The 25,174-nt window shown below is 38.5% G+C and overlaps 1 protein-coding gene across 1 annotated transcript in view; it reads left to right on the forward strand.

The window, feature by feature from the left end:
• Window positions 1–2,669: 2,669 nt before the first annotated feature.
• insra (insulin receptor a) overlaps window positions 2,670–25,174 on the forward strand; it is a 60,379-nt gene continuing 37,874 nt past the window's right edge. The window contains exons 1-2 of the mRNA XM_061798356.1: window positions 2,670–3,733; window positions 18,125–18,673. Of these exons, the coding sequence (XP_061654340.1) occupies window positions 3,646–3,733; window positions 18,125–18,673 (637 nt within the window). The 5' untranslated portion in view covers window positions 2,670–3,645. The remainder of the gene's footprint in view (window positions 3,734–18,124; window positions 18,674–25,174) is intronic.

Raw genomic sequence — 25,174 nt, forward strand, 5'->3', positions numbered from 1 at the left:
TTGGTGTTAGGGTTAGGGTTTTTTGTTGGTTTTTTTTGGGGTGCTGAAACAGATGAATGAGATTTCCATTTATTTCGATGGGGGGGGGAAGATGATTTAGTATACAAGTGTTTTGTGTTACGAGCGTGGTCACGGAACGAATTAAACTAGTAAGTCAAGGCATCGCTATGCTTGTATTATCTCTGAAAATATTGCTATGCCGTTGTTAGCTCAGAATGCTAATGGCATGCTACTGACATGAGGCTCATTTCCATCTATCCGTGGTGCTAGCAAGCTTGGCCAAGTAGGCTAACAAAACTAGAATGCTACATTGCTTTCTTTGTTGTTGTTGTTTTTTTGCTCTTTTTTGTGGTAGTAAATCCAGAGCTAGAGCTAGCTTGAGTAAAATGTGAATGTAAGATTTATTTTTATAATTAAATCATTCATTTTTATTTTCATTTCTAATTAAATAAACAATAATTAATGAAACTCGATGATTTAAAAAATAGAAAATAATAATTGTACATCAAATTGTTGATTTTGAGAATGGAATAATAATTTATTCTCATTGTTGTATTATTTATTTATTTAGTTGTAATTAATTAGTTAATTAATTAATAATTAATTAATTAAAATATTTAATAAAATAACAATTTTGAGAATTAGTATATTAAAATTATTTATCCTCGGTCTAAGTGTAATTTATAATTGATTAACTAAATTATGTAATAAACAAGTGCTATATGGACTTGTAAAATAATTTCCATGCATCCGTCCATTTTCTCCCGCTTATCGGAGGTCATAGTGAGGACAAGCGGTACAGAAAATGGATGGATGGAAACTAAATTATTTCAATTAAAAAGGTAATAGTTAATTCTCCTTTTATTTGTACTATCCATATTTATTTTTTTACATTTTTTAAATTAAATAATAAATAAATAAACTACATGTAACATTGTTATTTTAATAAATACATTAATTCTCCTTTTATGATTTATAGCTAATTTCGCTAAAATGAATTAACTAACTTATCTGAGGAAAAAAATAAATAAAATCAGTGGCTCTTAACCTTGATGGAGGTTCTGAACCCCGAATGTTTTATACACGCAGTCACAGAACCCTTTGTAGTTGGGGAAAATAAAATATTTCACATTCAAAATAGGTATAGACTATATTTTATTAGTGCACGAAATCACTGTTGAAAGAACAAAACAAAACAAAAAAACACCCCAAAAAAAAAGCATAATTCAATCCACTAAATGCGAAACGTCACGAAAAACAGGTTAACGTTCTTCCCAGCTGTGTGGCTATTCATTGGACTTGAACTACTTGACTTTCATTTAGAAAAAATTAAAAAATAAATTTGTGAATGGTCAAAAGGCACAGTCTCCAAACTTTAACTTTAAACTGGACAAAAGAGTGAAATCAACACAACCTACAAGTACCACACAGCTGAAGAATATTTGATTTCCATTTTAGAGATAAGGCCGTTTGAAATGTTTTGATCGGCAATCTAATTTATCAACTTCGGCACTAAGCAAAGCACCAACACACTCATTGAATCTAGAATAGTCTGCATAGTCAGTTCAAATGTTCAAATGCCAGTTCAAATGAGTTTGACGGACTGCGAAAAGCAAATTGCTAGCCATGACGTCCACTAGGCTGAGCTGCCCTGTATTTGTTTACATAGTATACTCGTAGCCCGAGCGCGAGGCTGTTACACTTCCTGTTGCTTAGCTAATATATTCTCCGTGGGAACCTGGTACGCCTCTTCAGAGGTGAAGTAGTTTTGCTTTATTTTACTTTTATTTTTACAGTTGTTACCTTTTTTTTTTTCCGGAAAAATGGCAATCCAAAGAGTTGATAATGGTTAGATGACAGTGACTCTGACTCTGAAACAGGTTAATATACTTGACGTGATTTCCAATTAGGTAAAATTGAAACTCAACTTAATAATAATAATAACTATAATTGTGCTAATAATAATTATTGTAATAACTCCAATAATGACAGTAATTATTATAAGAAGGAAGATATAATAAAAAATGTGATTATTAAAAGTTGATTATGATAACAGTAACAGTGATAATAAAACAGTATGGTATGATTATAATAACGATAATATAATAATACCAGTAATAATGATGATAAAACTAATGATGCTGATGATAATGAGAAAAATATTAATAATAAAGATTGTAATAACACTATTAATAATAATGATGATGATAATTAAAAACAAGTATTTTTAGCAGTAATGATAAGAGTAAGGATAATGATGATAATAATGACGACGATATTTTGATAGTAACAATAATGACGATGATAATATAGAAATAATATTGACAGTAATAACTAATCGTGATGATAATAATAGCGATTATGATAAAAAAAACAATGTCAAAAGCAATAAGGACGATAATAAACAATAGAAACAACAGTAGTAATAATAATAATAACCACAAAGATAACAGCAATGATGGTATTCATAACAATAACAATGATGATAGTAATAGAAATGCTAAATTTAGATCAGAACTCGACTTTGAATTGGGTTTCCTGTTTTTTTTTTTAAATGGATTATGTCTTTATGGAAAGAGTCTCAGTTGTAATCCAATAAACTCCATTCCGTGTTTCCCTGGGAGCCCATCTGCCTCCCTTCGCAGCGTTTGTTTACTGCCTGGGAGAAGAAGGAAAGAAAAAAATTAAGGAGACAGCCAGCACACACACAGCCTGGGAGACCATCTACCTCTGTCTGTGCAATAAGAAAGGGCATTTAAAAGCGCCATAATAGCATAGAACAAGTCGGACTTTGCTCCACTTTTGGCGTGTCTGCCATTTTAAAATAGCCAGGCAGCGCGGAGGATGATGTGACGTTCACGTGAAAAGCAAACAAACGTGGAGCTCACTTAGCTGTCGCGTGGATCTGGAGAAAATCTCGGAAATCTCAGCGCCTCAGCTCGGCTCGGAGTTCGGGATAGAAACCACGCGCTCTGAGGACACTCATTTGTCGTGTTTTGGCCGCCGCCTGACGCACATTCTGGGGACGGTTTTATTTTTATTTATTTTTTTATTTTTATCAAACTCACGCGGACGTAACGCCACGCGTGCCACCAGCCACCTGGACTCACATCGGCTAAACCGCACGGAATTACATGAAATGTCATATTTTTGTTGAAATACTTAAACATTGGGGAGGACGTAAAAGCACCTATTCTCTGTCACATTGTGATATTGAGTGTCCGCCACGCAAACTTTTACGTGTGTGGCCTGGCTGGCTACTTTTGACAGCTAGCTCTTTAGCTCCAGGTTGCTAACGTTAGCTCCCCGTCAAAGCCGTATTTGGGCTCTCTCAAGCGGGGGACTCGGAGGCACAAGTCCGCCTGAAGAGCCACGGAGGAGCCGGGAGGGGCTTGGCTTAGCTTTAGCATTATCTTAGCTTAGTTTAGCTTCAGCCGCAGTGTGCGGGAGTGAACACGTTGGACTCGTTCCTCCGCCCATCTTCCGGGATGTCGTTTATTCATTTTTGTTTACTTGCTGGCTCACGCCGCAAAAGCGAAACAATTTCCTGAAGAAGAATTACATCTCGTAACAAACACCTCCTCCTCCCCCGCCCCCCACTCGCCACAAGAAGGATTACTCGGGCACTTTTTGTCTGAGTGGCGGATGGTGCTCGACCCCGAGTCAGTTATGTGGCTCCGGACTTTGGCTCTTGTTTTGGCCGCAGCCTGCTTCGTCACCACCACCGCGGAGAGTAAGTAACCTTTTCATTATATGGCATGTTTTTTAAAATTCGTATATAATTTGCTTGAAACTTAACATTAGGTATCCGGGGTGGGCAAAGTATGGACCGGGGGGCCCACATTTTCTCATCTTTAATTTGTCCCACGAAGCATTTTTAACTACAATACTGGAATAATTTTATTTTTAGTCATTTTTTTTAAACGTGTATTCATTTTGTATGCATTTATTTAATCGAATAACTGATTAATTTATTTGTTGTAAATAATCTAATATGCGTAAAATAAACTAAAACTAAATTAAACATACATTTAACGTATTTGTATTTATTTCATTAAATAATTGGTTATTTATTGAAATAACCAATCTACATATTTTACACGCCTTTAGTCTTTTTTAAAAATGTATCTCATAATATGACTGATTGATGTATTGTAATTCCTAAAGTACAAAAGTTTGACTACTTTGGAAAAAAAAAAGTAAAGTAATTCTCTATTAAACTGGTAATAAATAATCATTAAATGAATTCTAAATAATGAATTAATTACTATTTATTGGTTAATTGCTTTAGTACAAAGAATAAAATAAAAAATATTTGACTAAAAGAAACAATTTGACACTTATTCAACATATCTGTATTCTGTTAAACTGGGAATGAATTGTAATTAGATTTATTATAAATACTGATGAAAAATGAGTGAGTTACTGTTAAAATAATTTAACATTTCAGTTTATTTAATTTAATAATTGGGCAGTTAATTATAATTTATATATCAATATTTAAAAATGAATTCTCGCAAGCTATTCCAATATTTGACATATTTAGTCATTTTTTATTTTGTTTTGGTTTCTTTATATCATGAATTGGTTAATGATTCATTATTGATAATGGATAATTGTTTCAATACAAATGCTTACATATAAAATTGTTAGCAAAATAAACAATTTACCTTTTCACATTTGACACTTTTGTATTTGTCATTTAATAATTGGTTATTTAATGGGAATTGAGTTTAAATGCTGACATAAAAATGAGAATGAATTCCAATTTATTCAAATAAAGTATTTTACATATTTTACATATATTTAGTCATTTGAAAAACATTTTAAATCATTGATTTATTATAAATACTGAAAGTACTAAAATACACAAACGATGTATTAAGTGATTGGTTAGTTAAATAAATGTTATTCAAGTACTTTATTATTCAAATGAGTTATTATTTATATTTTACTGACACAAATTTTTTTTCATAATCTACACTCTTAACCCGATTTAGTTGAGCTCACGAAACAACCGGATGGAAACTTGTTACCTTAAGTGACTTAAGTTTTAGACACGGAAGAACTGAAGCCCTTTAGTTGTGTTAACATGGAACCCTAACTGGATGCAATGGTCATGATAAAAACAATTTAGTTGACCTAACTAAAAATGTTGACTTCACGTTACAAATGTTTCGTCTTTTGGCCAAATTATTGTATTACATCCATCTTACTTAAAACATGAGTTAAAATGACCACAAGGTTGTTGTTTTTTTTCCTTCTGTGAATATGCAAATGCACAAATAAAAAATAAAATTGCTTGTTCTTTTTTTAAAAATATCATAGCGTTCTAAGTAACTTTTGGCAATTCATTAAGTGCATTTCAAAAGACACTGATTATTAACACCACCAGTGATTTAAAAAAAAAAAAAAAAAAAAAAAGAAATTAGTTCCAGTGAAAAAGATACCTTCAAACGCTCGTGTTCAACTTACAGTAAGTGTTTATCGACAGACGACAATGGGTGCAATATTTTTCCTCTAAATATTTTGGCATAGACCTTCTGCCTTCCTTAGAATTGTTCCGGATGATGTCATTCATATTTATCCATCCATTCATTTTCTGAGCTGCTTATCCTCACAAGGGTCGCGGGAGTGCTGGAGCCTATCCCAGCTATCTCTGGGCAGGTGGCGGGGTACACCCTGAACTGGTTGCCAGCCAATCGCAGGGCCCACATAAACAAACAACCATTCGCATTCACATTCACACCTATGGGCAATTTAGAGTCTTCAATCAACTTACCATGCATGTTTTTGGGATGTGGGAGGAAACCGGAGTGCCCGGAGAAAACCCACGCAGGCACCGGGAGAACATGCAAACTCGACACAGGCGGGCCCGGGATTTGAACCCCAGTCCTCAGAACTGTGAGACCCTCTAACCAGTCGTCGGCCGTGATTCATATTATGAATTCAGCTGACTGTGTGGTCGCCCGTTTAAATCTGGCAAGGTGACCACGCCTCCCACTGTCCGGTTATGGCAGGTGAAAGCATGCGTCACGTCATCTGGGACATTTACTCTATGAGGAAGGCGTCAAAATATTAAATGGAAAAGAAAATCATTCAGTTGCAATCCCAAAAATCACATCCATGTGTCAAATTTGGTGTATAAACAATAACTTCATCTTTCAACTGGTTTTAGTGAGTAACCATAAAGTACCATTTGAATCATATGAATCTGCTCTAAGTGCTAGAGGACTCTGCATCTTTTTGCACAATTGTCCCAAAAAAAAAAATGTACCGGCATTACCAGATAACTAGCAACCCTTTATTGCTCAGTGACTGTTTTTTGTCAATGTCTTTATGTCTCAAAAGTGTTCTCTGTCAATTGACTGTCTGTTGTCGTACTAGAGCGGCTCCAACTACCGGAGACAAATTCCTTGTGTGTTTTTTGGACATACTTGGCAAATAAAGATGATTCGGATTTTGTTTCTGATTCTGAATAGCTCAACACAATTTAATAGCTGGTTTCCCATAATTCAACACCAAAAACACTTTTTGGGAAATTCTTAGACAGGTGTACACATTCAAGTGTTGTTTTTGAAGAGACCCCTTTTCCCTTGATAAATCTGTGTTTTTAGTTTATTCGCGCTTCAAAGGACAGTTAGGTTACAATAACCACCTTCGATTCACGTTCACATTGCAAGCTGTTTTTTGTTGTTGTTGTTTTTTAAATGAAATTTGCAATCTATGTTTTAGCTCATCAGGGCCCAAGTCGATGCCAAAATAAAATGTTTGATTCATGGACTTTGGGTATTAACGGTGGAGTGCACAGGAAAGTCCAAAGAACATGCATACAGCTTTTGGGAGATCTTCAATATAGCTATAGCTGCCTTCACTGATGCCGATTCCTCGAGGAGGATCCCCTGTCCGTGTGGGAGGAGTCGTCATCAGTGACATTTGAGTGACAAAGACATATTCTCGATGGTAGATTTTTTTTTAGATTGTTTTATCTCCAAAAGAAAAACTTAAGACAAAAAACAAAATCTCACAACATGCTGGTGACTGCTGAAACAATGTCTTGCTTTTCAAAGTAAAAAAAAAAAAGTGAATGTAGTTTGAAGAAATGCCAACAGGCTTCATGTACATGGCCTACCAAAACAATTCCTCCAACTTGGACGCAAAAACAGCCTCGTATGAGAAATAAAAAAAAGTTAAAGGCGTATGTATGTATTTAAGGTGGGGCTTTTTGAGATGAAGGCACTGGATACCTTAAGCACAAAATGCACCTAAAAAAGAAACTTTGTTTCCCTGAATTTCCAGTTTTAATTCCAAACCACCAAAAACTGTAGCGACCTCGGGTAACAGTGGCCAAATAAAAGTTAAAAATGAAGAACAGCTTTGATCCAAACACGAAAATTACTCACAGAAACAGCTTTATGGAAGTCCATGGAGCAGTAGCTGAGAAGAACTGGAAGTTGTCTGAGCACCAATGTTCTTACAATAGTTGACTATATTCCTTTGGGGTCTACAAATGCCCCCCCCCCCCAAAAAAAAATAGAGGTGGCATTGATGTTTCATGTCGTTTCAATCACGTTGGCATTTAGTAATTAATTAGATAGCAGCCCTGACAAAACTGTTAGCACTTGGCCGTGCACGCACATTTGTGCAACCACATTATTTCAGTTGCTTCTTTTTACTTCACCTCTAAAAGGTTTTTCAAAATTCAACTTGTACAGCTTATAAGTCATGTTAATGGTGGAAAAAGTTTTTAATGGTTTACCTTGGTCGTCTTTTTTTTGTTTTTTTTTTACATCACAAAAACCTGGGATTTGAACAGCGGTGTGTCGACTTTTTATATCAACTGTATTTAGACGTGTATGGATTCATCAAGTAAGTCATAAGAAAAGAAGTGAATTCAGTAAAATGCAGTAATATTGATGAAAGGCAATGCTACAGTGAGGGACTGCAGTGCTAGAACAGAATTGCCAGTAGACATTTGATTCAAAGCCGTGTTGTTTTGGCCGCAATGACGTATTGACGATGTTGTAAGTCACAGGAGCTTCGTGCACGTAGAAAGGCACAAAGGTCGACCACTTATCATCTGTTTGTGTCCGTAAACAAAATGCTGTCGCGGTCGCCCCTCCGGACTAAGAAGTCTGAGAATGCTAGAGGATAATCGTCTCTCGCTCGCCTGCCAATTCATCTTTTGTTTGTGTTGCTAGCTCTCTCACTCAAGGAATGTGACATTATAAGCTTTTTAAATTTTATTTATTTATTTATATATTTTTTTTAATTGAATGAATGAATTAATAAGCTTTTCTAACATGAATCTAATGCAGTAATTCTCAACTGTGGGACATTATCCAATTACACTTAATTGGTCCCGAAATTGTATAATATATACTTGTTTATCTGTTTATGACAGCGGCATATAGTGTCAAGCAGAATAATTAAATGCTCCTCCAACTAGATGGCAGAAGGTACAATTAAGCCATTCAAAAATACACGGCTAGGCGGGAATATTTCTACGACTATTATGTTCTGCAGAAAAAATTGCATATTTGCAAATGGTGTATTGCGAATTGGCGGGGGTTGACTGCACACTACTGCATCAACGTATAATATTGTAATAAACATCACATGACACTCTTGGCTCAAATGCATGCATATACAGTATTGAAGTTTTCATTGGTGGAGATGACTCACTTTTCTCTTTCAGAATCAGAATCGTCTTTATTTGCCAAGTATGTCCAAAAAACACACAAGGAATTTGTCTCCGGTAGTTGGAGCCGCTCTAGTACGACAACAGACAGTCAATTGACAGAGAACACTTTTGAGACATAAAGACTTTGTGAAAAACAGTCACTGAGCAATAAAGGGTTGCTAGTTATATGGTAATGGCGGTACTATTTATTTATTTATTTATTTTGACAAAATAATGATGCCGAGTCCTCTAGCACTTAGAGCAGTTTGAATGACTAATATAGCACTAGTCTGGTGCAATGACCATTGTGCAAAGGGCGCCGAGACTTCAAGGAATGTAGGCAGTTTAAAGTGACTAGTAGTGCGATAATCTGGGACAATGTTGATTGTGCAAATGTTGCAGATACTCCTCAATCAGTGTGCAAATGGGGCAGATGGTACTCTGGCATGAGTGGCCAGTATTGGTCAACAACAGATATGCAAATAGTGCAGCGTGGCGAGACGACTACAGTGAGTGCGCGAGTAATATATAATTGGCCCGACAGCAATGTGACAACAAACTCAAGACAAAAAAAAGTTGTAAGGCCATGGCGCATATTTGGCGCGTCAACAAAGTTGCCTGTTAATCCCCGACATCACTTTACATCACGTCCTCTCTGGGCCTTTGTATTTGTATAGGAAAATGTGATGCAATATTGAACATTTGTTGTATTATGAGCATGTGTGGCTTAAATATTTCTCTTGACGTTTTTATTACTTTATGCTTCATTTCTCATGATTGCGCCTTTTTTATTGGGGGTGGGGGGGTTGCAAAAATATCCCTGGTCCTGCCACCAATGGGTCTAATGGACTCTGAAACCATTATATGTTTATCATGACAGGACTCATGAAAGTCAATATGAACCTTTGCTGTGGAACCTACCGGTAGTCGTTGATTTTGGTTGAAAGGTAACTTTTTTCAAGGGTTTTATCCATTTCCAAGCGTTGTAAAACTCCTCCTTGATCTGGTATATCTGGTATAAATCTGGTATATACGTTAATCATGATTGGACGTGCGAAAATCAATAAGAACCTACGCTGTGAAACCCTCAAGTAGTCTCCCATTGTTGTCGGAAGGTGCCGTTTTTCCGGGGTTTTGGCCATTTCCAACGGTCGTACCTCAACAAACTCCTCCTAGGATATTCACTCTAATCCCAATAAATATGAACTGGGTATATAGCAGACCATTGTTTCACAACCAAAATATCTTGTGGCAAATGTCACAAAAAGTATGTACAGTACGTTGAAATAATGATGATCTCGTCTCAATTTACTTGAAATGTACTTGGTGTGAAATCTAGGCCTGTTTAGTAGAGCACAAAGCTATTATTCTGTGGTAGGAATGGCAATAGGTGGCCACACAGGTTAATTAGACCTTCTGCCATCTTGTAAGAAGAGCATTAAATAACCTGCCACTTTACGTCACTGGGAAAGAAGAATAAAGTTACATTATTTGTAGGAAATAATAATTTCCTGACCAATTACTCATCTATCCATCCATCCATACATTCATTTTCTTTACCACTTCTCCTCACTAGGGTCGCGGGGACCAATTACTCGACTTTATGTATAGAGCACTTCAACTAACAACAATTGCAGCTGTAACAATTGCGTTGTATAGTTTCCCTGTCGGATGGGTGATGCTAAATTGCTAAAGCTGTGAATTTATGTTATAAAGGTGTCTGTGCAATTGCAAAACTCACAACTTGGCTCCGGAAGCTGTAAGTTACTGACCGGTGCTTTTTTTTGTTTTGTTTTGGGGTTTTCTTCCCCAAAGAAAAAAACATCCCGTCCCTCATCCTCACGAATAGGACGGAAACCGCTGTCAATGAAATGTGGCGAGTCCTGTTGAGCACCACTGTAAATGCCAACCGCACTAGCAAGCACGACGTTAAATTAACACCTCGTTGACAGTGTCATCAAAACCCAACATTATCCTCCTTGCGCAAATCTATAAGCCAGACAGTGTGAGATTCAGTCGACCAATGTGACTTTACGGTCATTCGTTTGTTGCTAATTGACAAAAAACAAAAAAACTTACAGCATTTAAAAACATAACCTCCTTGACAGAGATACTGTATTAGCCCCTTTCACTCTGATCGACTTACAGAAGCGGTAAATTGCCGTGTCCGTAGTGTGCTTTCACACAGCTGCTGCGTTTCGGTCGCAGTCATATTATTAGGTAATGGTCAGCGTCACTGACAATTGCTGTTAACACAAAGCGGCCACGGGTAGGAGTGAGTTCCAGGTGTAAAACCTCACAACTGGTCAGGGCTGGTGGTGTTTGGCCAAGCTAGGGGTTCCGACAGCTAAATATTTTTTTTTGTAGTCAACTGTGATGTGATGAAAGTCGAGTCGATTAATCGACGATGCCGTTAATATTTTAACAGCGGGCCCCTACCTTTTGTCACGCCGCGGCGCAGTGTCACTTAAAAAAACATTTCGACGGACCGGTATAGCAAAAAACACAATGGTTTTGAATATAGTTGGCTGTTAGACTGAATGAAGTTGGCGTAATTAGTGCTTTTCAACAAATTCGGTTGAATATTGCCAAAGACAAGGTGCCCATTTACTTGTTGGAAAAGTTGTGATTTAACCACGTTGGAAACTTTGACCCAAGGTATGCGCTTCCAAGCCCTAAATATTTTGCAGAGGTTGCCTTGTCTCACCTGTCCGACTCTGATGGAATGTTAAATTGTTGAACATTAAAAACAATATCAAGTCAAGTTTCTTTGTAAAGGCCTCAATCGCAGGCTCGTTTTTACATACACGACCATTCAAAACTTGAAAATGTCCTTCTTTTTGAAAAAGCCCCCTTTTTTTCCCACTGAAGATAACGTAACGCAATATCGTAAGATGAAATTAATCAGAAATACAGTACAGTCTAGACCAGTGATTCTCATAGTGTCGCAGTATGCTCGCTCCCTCCAAAAAAACACACAATTGAATGTTCAAACTGTGAACGCTACAGTGGCTTTTTTTTTTTTTTTTGATCCAGTGCAGTACATTTTTTGATTGATTTTAGACTGCTATCTTAGCTTGTAGCGCTAGGTGCCGTCTGCCATTTGCATGTAAATTTTGGGAAATTTCATGTTGCATCAGTGAAGGACCCTTTATATACCCAACAACTCTATAATAAAAAATAAAAATGCGTTAAATTCCCAGTGCTGCTAAATACAAGCTTCCTCTCTCAACAAGTAGCCGTTGGTCAGACAGGCTAATAAAAGGGGTTCAACCTGAGCCCCTCCTTCACTGGTCCGGCATTTTAAAGGGTGTAACGCCTAGCCCTAACCCAAATGTATGACACTGCCCAATCACTAATGAACAAAGTCCTTCAGTGGGAACCAGGAAGTAGAAAGGTACCGAACTAGTGAAGCAAAGCATCCAAGCCACGGTGAAGATGATTACGTTACATGTTGTTGTACCAATCTCGCTGACTTGTACGGAAAGCAAAGAGAACAGTGAAACCTTGAAAAGGGAAGTGTCGCAATCACTCCCCTGTTTGTGTTCCAGTGGGCTTATTGGGGCATCTCAGGGGCTGTTAAGCCCTTTTGTGTTCCAGTGGGCTTATTGGGGCCTCTCAGGGGCTGTTCAGCCCTCCACCTCCCCGGTGGGATCGCAATAGCTAGCTTGCAGCCGTAAAGAAAGAATGGGGAGTTGTGCGTGGACATGGGCGACGACGACGTGCTCCCACTCGACTATGTTTAAATTTAGCAGCGTCTTGTGACCTGCTTTGCGTCGGCTGTACTTTTGGCCCGTGCTCAAGCCCAGCCCTTGTTAATAGCTCATTGATGATTTTCAGCAGCAGCGCCAAGAGCTTTGTTTTTCAGTCTGGCCTTGTTGTACGGAGAGCTCGGCCCGTCGCCATAGTAACCTTTGTGAGCGCGCCTCTGTATTGCAGGGGAACGTCCTGAAAGTCGATCGACAGTTTAGAGTTATACCCAACATTTTTCTGGGAATAAATAGGCCTCAAAAGTCAAATAAACCTCGGACTTCAATAATCATGTGCCATGTCAGCAAATCTTGTGAGCATGTACGGTTAATCCACTGTGTTTTGCTTTTTTTGGGGTGAAAAAAATGATAAATATAAATTCATAATTTTATGAGACTGAAGTTGTAAAATGTTATTCTTTTAGAAGAAAATAGATATTTTACAAGAATAACATCTTATATTTTTTAGCGAAAGAATCAAATTTGATGAGTACAAAGTTCTTTTTTAGAAGACATTTCATGATTTTATAAGTGTTTTTTAAATGTGTTTTTTGAGAAAATCGATTTATGTGAATAGTTGCAGTTTGGGGGTAAAATTCATAATTTTATGAGTAGTTTTATTTTTAGAAGGAATTCATACTTTTATGACAATAAAGTGATATTTTTGAGAAGGGAATTGATAATTGTATGAGAAAAAAGTTTTGGTTGAGGAAAAAGCAATATATAAGAATGAAGTTGCAGTTCTATAAAGAAACTTCTTAATTTCATTAGAATAGTATATATATTTTAGACGTGAATTCATATTTTTTTAAGATAATAAAGTTGGATTTTATAAGTCGATAAGTCCAGACTTACAAGACTTAAGTTATTTTCTTTGAGAAGAAAGTTCCTAATTTTATGTGAGTAAAGTTGTAATTTGTTTTAGAGGAAAATTCATAATTTAGGAGTGAATTTGCATTTTTTGAAGATAATTAATAATCTTATTAGAATGGTGTATTTTTTTTAGAAAGGAATTCATAATTTTAGAACTAGCTGTATTTGTCTATAAATTTAACAATTTTATGAAAATAGAGTTCTATTTTCTTATTTCGTTGAGGAAATGACAGCAATATTCGTATTATAGTATTTTCATAAGAAGCAAAGTTGTAATTTTATCAGAATGACTTCACAAAAAACACTTATTTTGTTGTAGGAAAAGGGACTTTTTTTTAAGAATACACATTTTTTTAAGAACAACAGTCTTATTTTGTGAGTATAAAGTTGTCATTTTTAAGAAGGAAATTTGTAGTTTTACCAGAATAAAATCGGATGGATTTTAACCATGGAAAAAAGTAATAAACTGTGAGAATAAAACTGTATTTTCTTTTTGATGGAATTTCAGATTTTATGAGTCAGATTTTTGTTGACGAAAATACTTTAGATCAGCGAGTATCTCAAAGGATTACTTCCACCAGTGATGTTCTTTTTCTTTGGCTTTTTCTCTTTTTTTGTTGTTGTTTTTTGTGATACCACCACCGAAGGGTGCCATTGATGGGAAAGAGGAAATTGTGTAATGATCACCCTATTTCAGGAAATTACGGCAACTTGGGGAAGCATCTGGATGTTTAGTGCAATATAATGAATGCAGTCTTTATTGTCATTATAAAAATAAAAAAAACTGTTGCGAGTGGTTTTATTCTTTATTTAAGTTTTATTGTATGGTGGTTAATTTTTTACACTTGTACGACAGTTAAAATGAATTTGTTGCCCACTCCTAAAAGTGTTCTCTGCTTGTTTTGGTTAAGGCAGGTCACGTTGCCACAGCCTGAGAAGCAGCCATTTTGTGCCGTTGGCGGACATCCTTTTAGATTTACGAGCCCTGTCAAAAGTTGCGACTAAATGTTCGCAGATGGACGAGCTCGCGCTTTCTCTGAAAGTCCCCACTCGCACATTCGGGCTGCCGTGTTCCTCCGTTTCCAGCGAGCCTAGCTATCAATGGCTTACTTTGGCCATTGCTAAAAATATTATCCCGGCTGAAAGCGAACACTGATAGGAGCGACGACGCGCGGGTTAACTTTACGAGCGGCAGCGTCCCCTCCTATTGTACGTTTGTCGATTCACTGCGGCGTGCAACTCCACCAGAAAGCAGAGCTTTTTGTGGCTCTGAGCTTTTGCTCATCTTCAGTTAGCCACACTTGTTGCATTCAGTTTTCTGGCTTGAACTAATTTTCCCACTTTCAGTTGCCTCTGTTTCAAGTCACATTGAAACTTCAGTAATTGTTTTCTCCTGAGGCAAATGTTCATGCATGCATATGGAATTAAAAGGCTTTTACATCCTTTGTGAGGAGCGTCTGTATACTTTTTTGAGGGGGGGGGGGGGAAAGTAATGTTTTTACAAAAAGATATATTTTTCTTAGAAAAGTCATAATTTTACAAGAATAAAGGTGTATTCTGTTAAGTAAAGAATAATTTCATTAAATTTGTGATTTTTGAAAGTCATGACAGTCAGGCGAGTCTGACTTATTAAACAAAATAAATTGAGAAAGAAGTACACTTAAGGAGCATAGTTAAGGAAAAGAACAAAAATCATATATTTTTTTGTTCTTAAATTTACGGTAACCATATTTGCATTTGTAATTTTTTAAATGTTTTATTTTTATTTTATTTTATTTTTTTTTACAAAAAAACCTTAATGTAATGTGAATAGTCATTTTTGTAGTATTTAAAGTTGCAATTTTATGAGAATATTCATCTTTTTAGAGGAAAATGTATCATTTCATAAGAATAATGTTATTTTTAATGACAAAAAGAAGAAATTTCATGAGTTGTATTTTTTAAAGTACAATTTTACAAGAATGTTTTTTTTTTTTTACATTTATTCGTTTATTTGATATGGACATGGAACAAACCAGATGCATTGCTTTAAGTGTTTTAGTACGAGTGTTAATTCTCAACACTCAATGGAAGACTCAAAAGGCACATTTCTTGAGAAGAAATTTGTAATTTTGTGAGGGGAAAAACCATATTTATAATTTTTTTGCATGAGTCATACTTTTGTCACGAATAGTCTATTATTTTTTTTTTTTTTTAAATGTAAACTGTAAGTACTATTTTTGTCATGAAAAAAGACCACTATATATACTATATACAAATTCACCAGAATACATTCTTCTTTGTCTTCATTTTTGTATTCCATTTATATAGCGCCCCCTAGTGTTCAGACTGAGACACCACATAACTGAAATGCCTTGTTTTACAAGTTACATTTAAGTGAAATGTGTGGCAAAATTGTGAGAAAAACACACAGGCGGATGTTAAAATGTCAGTAATGACGATGTTGTTACTCTAAAAAGTGTTGTATTAGAGTGAAATGTGTGCTCTGTTAAAGTTAACAAAAAATGTTAACACATTTTCATCATAATTGCGAGACCATATTGTCAATATCACTTATCCGTCCTCGGCATCGGCGAGTACTCAAATTTCAGTACTTGCATTCATATTACGTCTGAAAAAAAGTTGTATCGGTGCATTCCTAATTATTGTATGTCAGAGTGACAGCGGCTGCTGGTTTCAGAATTATGACATTCTATTTGTTAAAAGTATAACTTCTCTCAAGATTAGGCCCTTTTTTTCTCCCCAAAAAGTTTTTTTTCCCCCCCTTGAAAAATTTAACATATTCCCTCGACTGCATTCTCACAATTTTTTCGGTTGTAATTTACGATCAGTAAAATACAACCGAATTTTGAGAGACCCTTCCTTGGTCTCTCAAAAGGTTGGGGGGAAAAAATGTTAAATGGTTGACACAGTGTAAATGCTCTTGTAAAGCTCATTGTTTGTGCGCCGAGTTGTACTGTTATGCAAGAGAGAAGGTGTCAAATGAGGCCTCGGCCATAAAGAGGTGCAAGGCTTTCGCCGTCTTATGGCTGACCAGGTGACCCCGCGCACCCGGCTCACCTGTGGCTGTTTCGGTAAACAAATACACAGCCGCTCACCTCCAGCTGCACACTCGTGAACTATAAGCCGACCCTAGAACCGCCACGCCCAATAGCAGAAGAGAAGTAGAAGAAAAAGTGAAGTGGATCAGGTGTTAGCCACTATTGGAAAAAGTGGGCATGCTGTCAGATTGACCAGGCGAGCATGGTGCGTTTACTCTCACCGGGCGATTGGCAGAGGCTTGTTTTTGAGTCTTACGTAAGCGCTTTATCGGGCCATTGACGCTATCAGCTGCAAATCTGCCACCACAGGACTCCATGTTGTGTTCAGCTAGCCCCCCTTGATGTGTTTAGTATTGGCCCGAGTAACAGGTGTTCAGCAAGACACTGTAGAGAGAGGCAGTTCTTAGTCATTTGTGGCAGCCGTGAAGGTGCTTATCAATCATGTATTTTGTTTTAACCATTTGTTCAATAAAGCAGAGATTTTGCTTCAACTTTTTTTGTAATCAAATTGAGTTATTCGAACAATAGTTGCAGCCCTAATTCCCTTTTTCGTTCTTTGACTTGCCATCCTTGATTTTGTACCTTTTCCAGGAAATTACTTTCTTGATTCCTCTGGTTAATATTGCCCTAAAAAGATGGATTGTATCGCCACCTGTTGCTTTTGTGTGTCTGCCCATCGCGAATCCCCCCCACGGTAACAAATATGCCACTTGCACCGATCGTGGCTGACAGCTTCTTTTCGAATAGATTGTAGCTTACGCTTGAGCTGAAGCTTCTTATGAAGTCACTGAGGCGACTTGACAAATCATTTCAGGCCAGACCGAGGACCTCGCTCGTTCGCATGGCAGAGCTCCACGGTTGACAGTGACTTGGCGCCAGAAATGCGGTTGCTACACAAAACAGTCTGCTCTTCATCACGGCTAGCGAAAAAGCTGCATATTTTGCCGTGATATAGCCACTCTAATTACCAAGAGATCTATTATTCTCCCGTATGTCTGACTCCTTCGAAGTCTGCTTTTACAGAGCAGACGTCTTGCCCAAGGCATGGGTCACTTTTAGTAAGCCACTGGTCAACATTCATGCCTGAATGCCTTCATGTCCATTTTGGCTTGAATTAGGAAGCTAGACCCATGAGGAACGTAGACATTGTGCCGAGGTGGAAAGCTTGTGGTCCGTATATCAACACAAAAGCTTCCGGTTGAGAACAATTTATGGACAATAAAGCACAAAATTTTGTCATTTTACATTCCATCCATCCATCCATTTTCTGAGCCGCTTATCCTCACAAGGGTCGCGGGAGTGCTGGAGCCTATCCCAATTATCTTCAGGCAGTAGGCGGGGTACACCCTGAACTGGTTGCCAGCCAATCACGTGGCACATACAAACAAACAACCATCCGCATTCACACCGCGCAATTTAGAGTCTTCAATTAACCTACCATGCATATTAAAGTTATGAGAATAAAGTTGTATTTATTTTAGGAAAAAGTCACAATTTTATAAGATTAAAGTTGTTGTTTTTTTATCAAGTCAACATTTTACGAGAAGAAATTTTCATTTTTTGAAAAATCAGAAGTTGTAAATCAATTATTTTGTTCCACCTGTGCTGCACTGCTATTCACGTTCGTATTTGTTTGTCGTAAGTTTCAAAAACATCCGGTAGCCAGAGACTGAGCTGCACTGTGTTTGTTTCCAGAGGAGCATGAGACATTTACCCTTTACTACTATTATGTTCCTTTGTATTCTTAAGCTTCTTGTTCCCTCTCTGTGTCTTTCCAGTCTGTCCGAGCAAGGACATCCGTAACAATGTAACCAACCTCAACTCTCTGGCCAACTGCACGGTCATCGAAGGCCACCTGAAGATCATTCTCATGTTTGGGACCAAGCCCGAGGATTTCCGGGGTCTGGCGTTCCCCAAGCTGACGGTGGTGACCGACTACCTGCTGCTTTTCCGCGTGTACGGCATGGAAAGCCTCAGCGACCTGTTCCCCAATCTGACGGTGATCCGTGGCAACAACTTGTTCTTCAACTACGCCCTGGTGGTGTTTGAGATGCTGCAGCTGCGCGAGCTGGGCCTCCACAGCCTGATGAACATCACGCGTGGAGCCGTCAGGATCGAGAAGAACCCGGACCTCTGCTACCTGTCCACGCTGGACTGGTCCAAGATCCTGGACTCGGTGGAGGACAACTACATCGTGGCCAATAAGAACGACAGGGAGTGCGGGGACGTGTGCCCCGGGGCGTCCGTGGGGAAGACCACCTGCCAGACCACCACCATCAACGGACATTTCAGCGAGCGCTGCTGGACGCAAAAGCACTGCCAGAGAAGTAAGTTCTTCCAAACTGTTGTACAAGTTAACCACGTTGTAATAAAACTACAATACAGTAAAAGTGCTCACCGCCTGAAGATGCTTAGCAGATGTGATGAAGAGGTGAAAGGAAGAGCTGCTCGTAGGTATTATGCATTCAGCTACATGCTAATTAAGTTTGTTTTGGTGAAATATTGTATAGAGATGAAACTATACAAATTTCAAAGCACAATTATCGAGTAAAATGATGACGTTATTAGAATTATGACAATATTGGTAAAACGCACAAGCCAGGGATTTTGCTAATGGGAGTGGCACAAGTCCATATATTATAACATAACATTTAAGCCATATTTCGCTTAAAAATTGAGAAAAATCTAAATCCAAATTTTACGTTTACCACCACTGAGATACCACTATATTCCCAACCATGATGAGAAAGAGTCACCGAAACAGTTTATAGAGAAAGTGGAGTATAAACACGAGGAAGCCTCGCGAGAAATGAGGAAACCTAATGAGAGGAAACCTTGTCGAAGTAAGGTGAGATATGTGGAAATATAATGAGATATGCAAAAGCGTGGCAAAATATACGAAACACGTCTGAGAGCTGTTAAAGTACAGGCCGCTGCCTTGCGTAAGGGTGCAAGCGAAGGTGTCGAGACAGCACCCGCGTGCAAGATTCTTCCGACAACTTGAACTGCTTGGCAGTGCGAGGCGGCCAGTGCACTTTTTGTTTTACTGTAACAAACCGAGCCAAACCTCCCTATCTTGTTGGAGCACCTCCACCAAAACACGGGACTCCACGGACCTGCTGAGAGCAGCCATTAATGGGCTAACTGGCCGAGGGTGGCGTCACATTAGGATTCAGATTTTTACAGTGGAGGCTGCACTGAAATAGAAAGTACTTAAGGAAACTCCAGCACATGGCACGTCGTCAGCATTGCAACACGGGTAACTTTAGCCAAAGCTGTGATTTATCATACGGTAGACGATGATACTTTTTTTTTTTTTTTTTTTTTTTTTTTTGGGCACAGTGACCCTGGTTGGCTTTTATTTGGCCCAACTGTGATGACGCAACCTGATAACCTGTTTTAGTAACTAACTACAATCCAATCAAAGTGTAAAAACATGTTGATCAAATTGAGACACTTTGGTTTGGAAAGGCAATCTGGCAACACAGCCGCATATAATTAAACTAATTGTGATCATCTGTTGCCAAAAGCTCATTACCTCGTTTTTTCCCCCCTTGGCTTTTAGGTTTAGTTACTGTGTTGACCCTAAAAAGTCAAACAATTTGGAATTCAAATAAACAATGTGAAAATTTTCTGCTTTTTTTTCCGGCTTTCATTTTTTTGTGCGTGTGTGCGCGTGGGTGTGTACGATGCCAGCCCAAAGGGCTAACTAACTACTACAATCAATTTATGGTTTACCAATAAACCGTAAGAACATTTCAGTCGGTTAGTATTACAATTACAGATTGTTATTATCGTTACTACTATATTTGGCATCCCTGAGTGCAGCATTGGTCTTTTGCCACGCGCCGCAACAGCAAACAAATGGTGAAGGACAAACGATAGAAGACTGAGACAAAGAAGTCACCTTATTTTTTTGTAATGTTTGTGTATTTTTTTGTCTTATCTTTTTGAATGTTTCATATAATGTATTTTTGTTGTCATTTTTTGGCCAATACTTTTTTTTCCTCTAATTGTTGTTTTTTTCCCTATTTAATTTTTTTTTTTTAGTATTTTAGTTGTTATATTTATGATCTTTTTTCCCCAATTTCTGGGTCTTGTCTGTATTATTATATTTTTGAATAATTGAAAAACATGTTCCCTTATTTGTGAATTGTGTCTAACATTTTTGTAGTTTTTCAAAATGTTTTTGTATTTTTCATAAAATTTTCGTTTTCCAAAATGTTTATATTTTTCATCCAGTATTTATTTTTGTTTATTTTTCCTGAATTTTTTTGTATATTTCCTTCTGCTAATATTAGTATTTCAATTATTTTATCAGTTTTTTTCTAACATGTTTTGTTTTGTTTCTAAGTTTTGTATTTTTAGATAATTTTGTAATATTTGAAGCATTTATCATTTGTTTTGCTTTGGCTCTCATTAGCTTTTGGAAGTTTACCTAATTCTTTTCACTTCTACCACTATGCTAACCCTGAGAATTTTGGTCACTATAATCAGGCTATTATTTTTTCTTACCGTTTCATCCCTACTCATCTCCCAGGCGGAGCTTGAATTGATCAGCTTTTTGTGAGCAGAGGATTTGAAATGGAATCTTGTGTGACCAGTGTGGTACATTTGAGTAACACTGTACTGTTTGGCAAGAAGATGCACTGAGTAACAGTTTAGACTGCTGTGTTAACCACTACACAAGCTAACTCTTTGTTTTTCCCCTTTTAATATTGGACTGGTTAACTTCTGCTTGTATGAAAATGAATAATGTTTAAATATCACCAAAAAATGGGTCTGCATGTTGTTGCCTAACCCACATTGTTTCAGGCTAGACCGTCGCCTGTGTTATTTTTGGACAGACAAAAGCCAGTTGTATTTGATATTTTACTCTCGATGGCATGAGCGGCATTATTCTGCCTTATTCACCGTCATTATCGCTGGACGTGCAGCACATAAATTGTTTTTAGCCCCCCATCATCCCCTTCTGGAGTAATTTGTAATAATTGTTGTGGTCGTCTGTGACGTTAATCCTTTTTCAAATCTGCCACGTTCCATGTCCACTTCTCACCCAGTGAAAGTAACCGTTTTGACTTGACAGTGTCGCCACCTCCTCGCTCCACAGGGACGTGTTTTGCACTTGTGATCCACATCTGCAAAGTTGCTGATCCAATTATTCCCGAACCGCTTTGTTGCTCAGCATTTGTTCGGCGAAGCAGACGCCAGCTGCGCAGGCAGTGTAAATTGTAGGACATGAGCCAAATCTGATGAGGTGTCCCCTCCCCGCTCCCCCTGTGGACGATTGACTGGTTGGAGAGTGGATCGAATTTAGCAGGATTTTCCTTGGTTCACTTAACAAATCCTTGAGGATATTTACTGCCAAAAAGCATCAAGGTTTCAATCCCAGTAACAATTGGTCCAGACCAGCTATTGATCCACATGCATCGATCTCCAATCGTGTGCTCGCCACTGTCAGACAGTTGAGCCTCGACCGCAGAGTGTGACACTCTCTTGGGGAATATGAGGAACACTGGTGCGATATCTGGAAGACTAACGAGAAATATCATGTAGATATTTAGTGGGATGTGCTGAAGCCTAGTAAAAAATGTCTGTCTTGTGAGATATGCTAAAGTCTCCCGATTTACGGAAGTTTAGCTGGATACGCGGAAGCCTAGCCGAGATATGAGGAAACCTAACGAGACATGTCGAAGTAGGGTGAGATATGTGGAAATATAATGAGATATGCGAAAGCGTGGCAAAATATACGAAACTAAAAAGCGAGATATGCAGAAGTCTAGCAGTAGAGGTTATGCGGAGGCATAGCGAGAAATGCGGAAGCCTCGCTAGATATTTGGAAACCTCACGAGATTTGTGAAAGTAAGGGAACATATGCGGAAACATGAGATAATGTGGAAGCCCGGCGAGATATGCAGAAGATAAGTTTAAGCAGAGCCAGATTAGCGGAAACCAAACAGGACACGGTGGGTACGGAAAGTTTTCAGACCCCCTTAAATTTTTCACTCTTTGTTATATTGCAGCCGTTTCCTAAAGTTCATTTTTTTCCTCATTAATGTACACCCAGCACTCCATGTTGACAGAAAAACAGTCACTGACACTCATATATTTAACTCGGGTGCTGTCCATTTCTTCTGATCATCCTTAAAATGGTTCTACACCTTCATTGGAGTCCAGCTGTGTTTGATTATACTGATTGGACTTGATTAGGAAAGCCACAGCCCTGTCTATATAAGACCTTACAGCTCACAGTGCATGTCAGAGCAAATGAGAATCATGAGGGCAAAGGAACTGCCTGAAGAGCTCAAGAGACAGAATTGTGGCAAGGCACAGATCTGGCCAAGGTTACAAAAAGATTTCTGCTGCTAAGTGGCATGTGTGGAGAAAAGCAGACGCTGCTCATCACCTGTCCAATACACTCCCAACAGTGAAGCATGGTGGTGGCAGCATCATGTGTTTTTCAGCTGCAGGGCAACTGGCGATTCAATAATAGAATCATACAAAATGTTCCATACTGTAGTTATTGGTTAAATCTGGTTATTTGATTACTCCACTCGCCACTTCCAGGGTGTCCTAGCAATGCGTCCTACCTTCTTACTTGCACAGCTAATCTGTGTTTGCCATCTCTTGCTAGCAAGGAAAATTAAAAGAGCGCCTATATCCTTCCCCGTGGTTTTGTTATTAAAACTCATCTTAATTACCCTCCTTTGGCTGGAGTCGATACACCCACCGGCCATTTGCCAGGACGCATTGCATAATTAATGATCTTCTGTTGATTGGTTAATCATGGTTCCTCATGTATGGACAAGATGGAGCTTTTCAGGGTCTGTGTGCGTAAGGCGACGCAAATAAATCACACATGGTCATAACCCGTGTGTGGGGGTTGGGTATTGTTTGGTGTTGCTGCTAGGAGATAGAGGAAGAGTAACACTGTGCTGTAACTGCACATGAAGCCATCCGTGACTCTGTGGAAGGAGGAAAGACGAGGTCAGCGGTCACTGCGTCAGACGAGGACACTTCACGAGGCCTCTGACCTTGGGGCCTCCACTCCCATAGGGTGCTACTACCGCTGTCCCCAATGGCGCCACTTCACTTTCCCCAATCGTGGCGATTGTAAGCGTCCAAGTTGACAGAGTGTTCGTCCCGATTGTTTCCCGTCTTTGTTGCGCCGTTTCCGCTGCAGGGTTATGAATGGATGCGGGAGCCGGCCAGGGGAACCCGACACTTTTATGATTGCTGTTGATGTCAGAAATGTCAGTGGCTTATAAAGGCTGCTTTGGGGGGATTTGAGTTTTATGATGCTTAACATTTTGGGATGGAAGGGAATTAGTGACCTGAAGAAACAAAGACAGCACTTGTCTTGTTCACACTGCCAGCGTTAAATTAGATTTTTGTCGAATTCAGTTTGGGGGTGGTCAGAAATTCAAGCTCAATACGGACCTTATTCCTACAACTCTTCAGTCCCAACACTTTGGTCGCTCATATTTGATCAGATTTCCTCCCTGGAATAATCGTAGGGGGCAAGGTGGACAAGTGGTTCTCACATCTGCCTCACACTTCTGAGGTTGAGCATTTGAATCTGGGCTCGAGAGTTTGCATGTTCTTCCTGTTCTTTCATGGGTTTTCTCCTCCCATACTCCTAAAACATGGCTGTTAGGTTAATCGAGGACTAAATTTTCCCTAGCTGTGAATGTGAGTGTGAATGTTTGTTTGTCTATATATACACTATGATTGGTTAGCGCCCAGTCCAGGCTGTACTGGACCCGTTTCTCGACCAAAGTCAGATGAGATCCGCTCCAGCTCACCCATAACCCTAACAATTGTTTGTTATCGCGTAATGGATGTACCGCTGTATTCTTGTTGGCAAAATGACAAGCTATCCTATCACAACTTCAACTGCGATTCCCATCCCAAGTCGTTACTTCATCAAACCAATACAGAACGATGACGTGTGGATGCAACAAATTTGATATTGCAAATGAGAGTAGCTTCAGCATCCAAGTTGGTAGCCTTAAAGCTTTCTCGGGGCCATTGAGGGCATCTAGCTGTATGTCAACAGCCCGACGATGCTTATTCATTATTCCTTGTACCGTCAGTGTTACACTGAAAACATGAGCTCTCTTGCTTCCGTCGCTTGAATCAGCTCAGCCCCTTTATATTTGTTGCAGATCCCAGCACAAGTTTAAAGCGTCGTTCGACATGCCGCTGCCCTTCACGGCAAGGACAGGAGGAAAATTAAATGGCGCACGAATTAATACAAAGCAAATCCGACGGTGATACCTGCACCACCCACCCACAGCCCCACCCCGCCGCCACGTGGGAACAGATGCTTCGCTCAATGAAAATTCAGGAGCTGAAGCAGAAACTGATGAATATTTTGACCACAATTCAGACGTCTGTGATTTAATTTAAAGGCCACCAGTCCGCCTGTAAATCCAAGTTCGATTGAATGCCATCCAAATTCAGTTATACAGTACATGCACAAATGACCAGTAAACCAGATTACAAGGATCAAACTCTATATTTTTCTCTTCATAAACCAAATATTGCCATCCCTTCTTTCACATGTAATTAAAAATATTTTAAGGTCACAAGAGCGTCTATTACACTTCTGACTAAACCTAAGTGTGCATTTCACTAAGGTTGCATTTTCTCAACTATAGATGGGTCGAGATATCTTTAGTTGTACAAACAAAGCAAAAGTAATTTGTTGCCGTTTTGGTTAGCAATGCAGTTCAAACTCATGGGCTTACCACTTTATTATCGTTCCTGTGTAAACAATAAGATGTAAGATAACAACAATTACTACCAGTCTGTTAGTTTGTTTT

This window comes from Phyllopteryx taeniolatus, chromosome 14 (assembly GCF_024500385.1).
Source record: "Phyllopteryx taeniolatus isolate TA_2022b chromosome 14, UOR_Ptae_1.2, whole genome shotgun sequence".
NCBI lineage: Eukaryota > Metazoa > Chordata > Actinopteri > Syngnathiformes > Syngnathidae > Phyllopteryx > Phyllopteryx taeniolatus.